Source organism: Hippocampus comes, unplaced genomic scaffold, assembly GCF_001891065.2.
Source record: "Hippocampus comes isolate QL1 unplaced genomic scaffold, H_comes_QL1_v1.1 scaffold118, whole genome shotgun sequence".
In the NCBI taxonomy this organism is placed as follows: Eukaryota; Metazoa; Chordata; class Actinopteri; order Syngnathiformes; family Syngnathidae; genus Hippocampus; species Hippocampus comes.
Window position 1 is genome coordinate 1,991,417 of NW_017805461.1, and position 9,338 is coordinate 2,000,754.

Genomic DNA, 9,338 nt, shown 5'->3' on the forward strand with positions numbered 1-9,338 from the left:
TATATATATATATATATAAAGAAAATGATTCGTTCATTCTTTATATTGTCTTTTTTTTTGTCCCACATTTTTGTTACTCTACATTGTAGTTTTTCTTCTCAATAGAAGCAAACACAGTAGAATACCAAATTGTGCTAAATGTAGGGGTATACAAAAATGTGTGCATGTTACCAAAGCCAGTATCTGATTTTGTTTTCTCCAATATAGTACTAAAGCACTTGACATCCAAGAAAGATAGTGTTTTATTTATTTACTGTTGTGTTCCTTTGTCGTGGGAATCCTTTTCAAGAAAGACTGTTTGTTGTGGTGTCCAGGGGCCACATGTACAAAGACTTGCGTGGCTGTCATACTCAAACACGGCATATGGTCAAATCCAGAAAATGTTGCATACAAAAAAATTCCATCTTCAAGAATCTCTGTGTACACATGTAGACAAGCACGTTACTTTCGTACATCTCAGTCTGCGAAAATGTTGCCCTACCAGTCTCCTCCCTCTCAACCCAGTTTATATAAATATGCAAATGAGTATAATTAGTGCCTACTGGTGGGAATAATCACTCTGCGTTATCAAATTATGAAGACATGATTCACCAATGAAATGGTGGAATTTAACAAAAAGTGAGCTGGAGATGCTAGTAAATAAAGTCGAGGCCCGAAAAACCGTAATCTTGTGCACACTGTCCTCTCACAGGGTGCCACTCAACGAAGGTGCCCTGGACTTTTTGCCCTGTGGGTTCGCGCTCTTTGCTCCCAAATCTGAGATGATGATGTGGCCGTGTGGATTCCACCTCCGAGTTGGCTACACACCGCAATAATAAAATCGGTCCCTCCCCCAACCCTCAACAAAAAAAAATGTTTTCAAGAGCGTCAAAACTGGTCATTCACCCTGGGCGTCTTGTGCACTTTGCATGCCACTGCACCCGCCTCTGCCCAACACAGCATCATCTCTACATTTTTCCAATGGCTCCTAAGCAAGAAAAATAGGTTTACACCAGCCAAGTAGTTGCCGTGGAGCAACTGTACATTACCACGGTCATGTCACTCTTGATACATCTGAACATGAGCGTGGAAAACTTCGTACGCCGCGTTTTTGTGCGTACACAGCTTTTGTACATGAGGCCCCTCATTCTCCGTTTTGTGTGTGTGTGTGTGTGTGTGTGTGTGTGTGTGTGTGTGTGTGTGTGTGTGTGTGTGTGTGTGTGTGTGTGTGTGTGTGTGTGTGTGTGTGTAAACATGCTGATGTGCACGCCAGTCTCAGTAGTCATGATGGTTACCCCTCCTTGGCTGTTTTCGTGGCACTTCTTTGTCCAGCTCTAACGACACCGCTGTCCTGGCTCAACATGGCGCTTTTAGCAAACTGACGACTGAGAGAAAACAATGCACTTACAAGCACATCTGTTCTATCTTGTCCCCCTTCAAACAGAATACGTCAGGGATGGAGTCACAGAATCTAGTGGATGACCTTTCGCCAAAGAAGAACACAGTCCTCAAGGTATCTTTCTGTGCTTGTCAGTTGCTGTGATCCATGTGTATTGGGTGCTCATACTCACCTCTCTCGCAGTCACAAAGTTGTCTTGCTCTTTTTCAAACTTGCAGTATCTGTCCATTTCATATGAACAGAATGACTCCTGTGGTTGAGTAAAAAATAATTTGAATAAATATATGGAAAAAAATGATGTCCAGAAAAATAATTGATTTGAACAAAGCACCATTATACTGTTAAATATGATTAAAAAAAATTATTTAGTGTCAAAGAAAACAAGGCTGGAACATGCCATTGGGCTGCAAAAAGCACTTTGGTAAGGTGACATGCATATTTTCTATCTGAGAAACACTAGCCTAATAGAAATATAACAACAATAGGAGGGTATGCCATAAAAACCTGGGATTTTTTTTTTTTTTTTTAGGCGAGAGTTGCTATCTCAGAGTAAATATCGAAGTGAGTTTCATCGATGAGGGCCAGCGCAGCGGAAACCACAGCTGTTGTGCGAAGCACGTTGAGTTGCCCCGTGTTGCTTTAACGCCTTGCCGTTTCTTGCCTTGCTTATAAGAACAATAAACAAATCTGCGATCCAGCGAAGGAGCAAAAAATGGTCCATGAAACAGTGAGGGACAACTGGACTGGACACTAAGAGGCAGCATGGTACCACAGGGCATCCAGGCCACCGAAAGAATACAAAGAATAGTCATATTAGCAGATGGTATGCCACCTGCCGGTCATAAGCCGACTTGGTAACTACCTTGCTTTAGCAATTTTGTGGCGTAACGGCTTGTCATATCTATTACGGTAAATGACTTGGGAGACACATTATGCAAACAGTCATTCCAAAACCACTTGATCCTCGATGTATGAAGTTCGGTAACAGAGCAAGCTTCAGTTGGCTTCTTGTTTGACTGTTCTAGTCCACGAGATGGAAATATTGAACATAGTTAACAGTTATGATTGTCGGCCTTGGCCATTTTCTATGTAGATAGGGGAGAGGGAAAAAAATCACACTCAACATGCCCCACACCACAGAATAATCAAGGTTAGGTTAGGATAACATTTCGAGCAATCCAATGATCTGGCCTTTACAGATGTTGGGTCGGGCGTGAATGACTTCAGAATTTCCAATGTACAAAGTGATTGAATATTTAATAGTGTGATCGTATGGCGTACGCTATTCTGAAACAGTATTGTTGGTCATTCAAGTGTCTTCTTCTCGTTACAGCTTAATAACGGTCCTGTTGTGGGGTCCCGCAAGCGTCCGTCAGAGGGGAACTACGAGAAAGAGAAGGAACATTGCATCGCCCTGTTCGACCAGTGGTCAGAGGCTGACCAGGTGGAGTTTGTAGAGCGTCTGATCTCTCGAATGTGCCACTACCAGCATGGCCACATTAACTCCTACCTCAAACCCATGCTACAGAGAGACTTCATTACAGCGTTGCCAGGTAGGAGAACCAACAACAACTGCCACGTACACTGGGTAAAGTGTATATGTGAGTTACTGATTGGTTATTGAACAAAAAAGCTGCTTTTGAGTTGTCTTTTCCCGTTTTGCCTTCCGAGGATACAATGATCATTATCCATCTGTTATCTGAACTCCCATCAATCCATCTATTTTGTGTACAACATGTCCTCATTATGCCTGTCCTCATTATGGCCGTAGGTCAGCTGGAACCTGCCGTAGGTCACATTGGGTCCACCCATGACTGTTCAGAACTTCTTTAAAGAAAAGAATACGTGCATTGAAATCAGTACAAACAAAATGAATGGACAGCGCAAGAAGGAAGTGTTGATAAGAGAGGGAAGATCACAACACTAGTTGGCAACATTTCTGAGATTTTATGTCGTGAAACTGTGTTTGATAGTTAATTTTCCATATGTTGGTTTGGTATTTCTATTCATTCCAACGCTTGGTAACTGGTTTGTTTCATGTCGCAGATATTCTAACAACCTCAAGTTTACAAACTTCTTTGCGCTGTGCACAGATTTTGTTAGTTTCTTCGACATGTTTGTCTTTTGATTTGCATGCTTGTTATGAAGAGATGTTTATAGCAATTGTTCCCAAAATACTTTCCACATTTTGTTGAAATAAGTCTTCATTTAATCTATATATTGATCGGTGTGTTTATTTCATGGTTGTGTTGACCTCGTCTTTCAGGTTAAATTATAAAATGAACCAAATTCAACCTTTTTTTCTGGGTCCTTGTTGAACAGTTAAATAAAAACAAAATGGTAGCAGAGGAAGCACAAAAAAATCAAATAAAAATAATTCCTACCATCAACTGATACGAAATACTTGTGATCCATTTTGCAGCCATATCGCTCAACCCTAGTTGCAAGTTGAAATAATGCAACTCTCTTTCTCTCTCTTCTGCAGCCCAAGGCTTAGATCACATAGCAGAAAACATCTTGTCTTTCCTGGATGCACGTTCACTTTGTGCAGCAGAGCTGGTGTGTAAGGAGTGGCAAAGGGTCATCTCTGAGGGTATGCTGTGGAAGAAGCTCATAGAGCGCATGGTCCGCACTGACCCACTATGGAAAGGACTGTCCGAAAGACATCAGTGGTGAGAATGGGGCCCCTTTGTTCTACAGTATAGCCTACTTGACCGTATGTACTTAAAGTAAACGAGCTTGTTTGTCCTACAGCATTTGGTATTCACAGTAATTTAACGGTAGACGATATTACTGTTGTATTATTATTCGGACATCATAAAACAACAATTACAAAACGAATCCTTCTTTTCCCTCATAGGGAGAAATATCTGTTCAAAAATCGCACATCCGAAGTCCCACCCAACTCTTATTATCGCTCCCTTTATCCCAAAATCATCCAAGACATAGAGGTAAGTGAATTCAAAAGCAAAGGATGAAATATACAAAGGCCAATGTTTGTACACCATATTGGATACAATTTCCTCCCATAGCAGAGTTTTTCTTTTGCCAATTAGCCTATTTTTAGTTACCAAGGTACCACATGTCCTGTTTTTCAGGGCGTTGTTTTGTTCTCAATGTAGCACATTACTTTGTCATTATACGTGTTCGAACCTAAAGAGCTCTTTTGTCATTTTTGCTGTTTTTTTTTCTACTTTTAGCTTTGTGAACTGTCTTTCTCATTGCCTTCTTTTTTTTTCTCCAGACAATTGAGGCTAACTGGCGGTGTGGCAGACATAATTTGCAAAGGATTCAGTGCCGCTCAGAAAATAGTAAAGGGGTTTATTGTCTCCAGTACGATGACGACAAGATCATCAGTGGCCTTAGGGACAATTCTATCAAGGTTTGTGTATATGCTGATATGAAGTCGTTAGGATTTTCATTTGCCACTGCTCTGCTGTTAATTCTGCTGGTTTAGATTTAGGCCATAATGTTTTGATGTACAAAGTTGCGTTCCTTGGTTATGTGACTGTTGCCTCAATCATTCATTTGGAAAAAAAAAAGCACAGCAACGTATTCCAAGACCCGTCATTAGAAACCTACATTACATTATAGAGAACTATTTTTTGTCTTTCGAAGGCTACTTTGACACTGTCAAGCGTGATGCCCAATTCGTATTTTTTGTTCAATCTGGTATTTTTATGTACTTGTTTACATTATAGGAACAAATGGGACTTCAAATGTGCACGTAACCCATCCGTAATGTGACACGAACACGCATAAAGCACGATGTCGAGTGACGTGCATCAAAAAAATAATGGCATGTGCTACAGCGTTTGCGGATGTGAATGTGGTCCAGTGTAAATAATACACTTGCACAAACTGATTGACATCACACACGGGCAAACAAATGTGTGCGCTACCAAATAACGTCACACAGCGGCAAACAAATATGTGCACTAGCAAATATTGTCATAATTTTTTTTGTGTGGGGGGGGTGGGATATTTACCCACAATAACAAATTGTTGTGGCAAAATAGACTACACAGGCTACGAGTAGATGCACGGGGAGAGAAATAGAAACACTCTTTCACTATTCACAGGGGCAAATTGGCAAATTTCAGATGCAGATGACCAAACACAAATGAATTAAACCTCACAACACAAAGATTCCACCAGATGGCCCCAAAGTATTCTTTTTTTTTTTTTTAATGCTTTGGCCTGAGCACAAAAACAGCGGATAGACAAGACTTTCAGAGAATGATGGAGGTTCCCCGAAATAAATATGCGAATTCCGAGCTGCGGGGTTTCACTGCACTGCCAGTTACACTACTTAAAAGACACATGGTAAACCACTTTATCTATTTTATTGCACTTGTTTCAGAACGAGAACTTTTTTTAAAAGGATATGCCTTTTTGACAGAATCCAGTCCCACACCGGTACATTGGGCTATAAAATATTCTAATACGTTCAACAGCTTGCCTCTATTTTAAATTATGGCAACGCAATGTATATTTATGTGGTTATTTTATGCTATACCTGCATTTTTAAGGAAGTAACCTTGAATCTTACTCAGTCTTGCATAATCATCATCTTCTTACCTTTGGCCTAACCTGCAGACAGAGAGAAAGCAAACAAGTGAATTATAGGCTAAAGGGCTCAACTGACTGGCCTGTGAGGAGAGGAATAGAAGTTGATGAAGAGCAGGACAGCAATAGTGGGGGAGAAGTGGATTTGTCATCTTATTGTTCTACGGGAGGCTGGCGCGCACCCAGGGGCGCCCTGAATTATTCTCCAGGCGCAGACGTTGTGCTCGCCTCAGCAGCGGGGAAATGGGGCGTGAACAGAACACGGGCATCACAATGACGGCAAACGCTCTTTTCTTGCATGACCTAAATCTGCGCTCATTCAATCACAAATTAAATTCTGCTTCTTGTATGTCCCTTGTGTATTATTTGTACCTGCAGATATGGGATAAACAGTCACTGGAGTGTCTGAAGATTCTGACTGGTCACACAGGTTCAGTGTTATGCCTCCAGTATGATGAGAGGGTCATCGTCACTGGGTCATCTGACTCAACTGTAAGGTATGAAATTTGTTGCGTTAAAATCCATCCACCCATCCGTCATTTGAACCGGTTTATCCTCACGGCAATTATCCAATTACCATGACAATTTGATACAGTGGATCAAAAAACAGATTTGCTTCAGCAGTTGAAACCAGCCATCTGACTGTCAATACCATTGGACTTTTCCAAAACTATTGTGAAATCTGTTCAAACCAAGTTACAGCAGATAGTTAACTGCTCACCTCAGTCAGGCGAGCTTCCCGAACCCCTGAAAGTAGCAGCCATCAAGCCCCTGCAAAAAAAGGGAAAGCTGGATGTCTCCGTGTTAGCAAATCTTAGACGCATCCCAAACCTTCCCCTCTGAATCAAGATTGTTCAGAAGATAGTTTTTAATCAACTCAACTTTAATCAAATTCTTGAACTCAAATTGCCTTTTTTTTTTTCGATTCCAATCAGGTTTCCAATCATATCACAGTACCTGAACAGACCTTATTAGTACTAATTGCCATGAAGGAGGAAAAAGGAGTTACTTTGTCTCTTCACACTGTAGGTCATTCCACATTTTCTTTAGAAAATGCATGTCAGTTAATATAGTTCGGCGCTACAGACATCAAATTCAAAGTCAAAGAATATTTGCAAAAGAATAATAACGTTCATCGGGTTAAACATGAAATATCTTGTCTTTGTAGTGTGTTTGGTTGAACATAGCTTGTAAAGGGTTTTCACGTTGTTATCTCCTGTTTTTATGTACGGTACATTTGACACATCCCAACTACCTTGGAATTGTTTTTGTTCAACCCTGCAAATAAAAATGAACAATTGTCACTGGGCAAACTTAAGTGCACTTGCTACTGTGCATCGGAGGAAGTGGGCTTGTGTTTAGTCTGCAGTGGCGGTACTGGGGAGGCATAGACATAGAAAAGTGAGGACCCAGTCGTTTTCTTGGATTGGGAGGGGCTGGTATTTAGAATGGGAGAATGAGCGGGTATGCTCCGAGATGGGTGAATGGAGGGCGAGGGATGAGCTTCTTAACATAGCTGAAATCTCAAAAATCTTGATTTTGCATGAAACGAGTCCTTTAGTGTTTGTTCTCAATGTATGTTACTTACGTAATGTTTGTTTGGTACTTTTGTTTTCTTTTCGTTGCTTCTGAATATCATAAACTGTTGTGTTTGTACATCCTTGGAGGTGTTGTTTCTTTGCTTGTGTGAAGCACATTTAGTTACCTTGTATGAAATGTGCTATATGAAAAAACTGGCGTGACTTGCTTTTTCCTCTTCTGGCTTCCCACCTGTTCTGTGTTCCCTGCGTTGTGGCAAGGAAAAAAGGGACTTTTTGTCCTCAGTTCTAAACATGTAGCAATGTTTTGCGTGTTTCAGTACACAGTGTGAGACATTACCTCATGTGTGTATGTTTTCCGCTGTTAAAGCTTCCTCCCTCCTGTCATCTCCATCTCTTCTCCCTTCTGTTGGCTTCTGTTTCACTATGGCCCCCCGTTGCTCCGCAGGGTGTGGGAGGTAACGACGGGTGAGGTACTGAACACGCTGATCCACCACAACGAGGCCGTGCTTCATTTACGCTTCGCCAATGGCCTCATGGTCACGTGTTCCAAGGACCGCTCGATCGCTGTGTGGGACATGGCCTCGCCAACCGACATTAGCTTACGGCGCGTCCTCGTGGGACACCGGGCGGCTGTCAACGTGGTCGACTTTGACGACAAATATATTGTGTCAGCCTCAGGGGACCGTACCATCAAGGTAATAATGAATGAGAATATGGATTTTCCATTTGCAGTATTTTTGCCTCGGGGGTGGGGTTCATCAAATATTATTTACCTAATAACATCGGTGCAGACAATCTTTTTATCTTTAAATTCTTCTGTCAAAGTTCGCTTGATGTGACTCTTTCATTAAAAGTCAAGCCAGACATACACTTGCAACATCTTTGTAATTGCTTGACTGAAAGTGTCATCCATGTGAATCGTTTTTTTACTGTTGATCTCTTGATATATGCAGGTATGGAGCACCAGCACCTGTGAATTTGTCCGCACTCTGAACGGCCACAAGCGGGGCATTGCTTGTCTACAGTACCGGGATCGACTGGTTGTCAGCGGCTCATCTGACAACACAATTAGGTATATTTGATACCGCTAGACAAAACCGGTCTATTTCCTCCATAAAGGCTTAAGTGCTGTTATAAGATAAGAAAACCTTTATTTGTCTCACAATGGAGAAATTCCCAATGATGATGAAATTGTATGATGACTTTCCCTCCACATCCTGTTAACAATGTGACTTGCACTTGAACAGAGTTGATGGAAAGAACTGTGCAACACACATACAAAAATATAATCCAGCTGGCTCATTACCATAAAAAAGTAAGAGAATTTTTTGTGATAAACAGGCATGGACGGGGAATGCATCATCATTTCATGATTCCATTTGATAAAGAAAGATACACTTCAATGACCAATTTGATGCATCTTGAATTGATGCATGTATTCATTTTTTTTCAAAAAATGTATGAATCCTATTTTAAAACGGTAATTGTAATGACCCATAGTTCCATGATTAACCACTTGAATTATCTTTTATTCAAATGAAATAGAAAACACCGTCAATGGCATGCTCGTACATTTTTGCATCGTGTAAAGCAGTGGTCCCCAACCGCCGGTCAGCGGACCGGTACCGGTCCGCCGGGCATTTGGTACCGGGCCGCACAGAAAGAACTTGCCTTAATTCCGTTTTATTTATTTCGGAATACGAAAGATGTTTTATTTTGAAAACTTACCGGATTCTCCGTTACATCCGTCTGTGTCCAGCTTGACACACGTCAAGCCACGCTTCTCCGTAACGCGACCAATTAGGCTAAAAACAAACACCGGAGCTCGCAAAATGAGTAAAAAAACTGCT

The 9,338-nt window shown here is 41.2% G+C and overlaps 1 protein-coding gene across 2 annotated transcripts in view; it reads left to right on the forward strand.

Annotated features, from left to right (window-relative positions):
- fbxw11a (F-box and WD repeat domain containing 11a) overlaps positions 1-9,338 on the forward strand; it is a 23,898-nt gene that overhangs the window by 6,094 nt on the left and 8,466 nt on the right. For both annotated transcript variants that reach the window (XM_019874806.1, XM_019874807.1), the window contains 8 exons: positions 1,424-1,492; positions 2,712-2,931; positions 3,864-4,050; positions 4,239-4,329; positions 4,623-4,760; positions 6,326-6,444; positions 7,934-8,183; positions 8,442-8,560. In XM_019874806.1, coding sequence (XP_019730365.1) covers positions 1,424-1,492; positions 2,712-2,931; positions 3,864-4,050; positions 4,239-4,329; positions 4,623-4,760; positions 6,326-6,444; positions 7,934-8,183; positions 8,442-8,560 — 1,193 coding nt within the window. The remainder of the gene's footprint in view (positions 1-1,423; positions 1,493-2,711; positions 2,932-3,863; positions 4,051-4,238; positions 4,330-4,622; positions 4,761-6,325; positions 6,445-7,933; positions 8,184-8,441; positions 8,561-9,338) is intronic.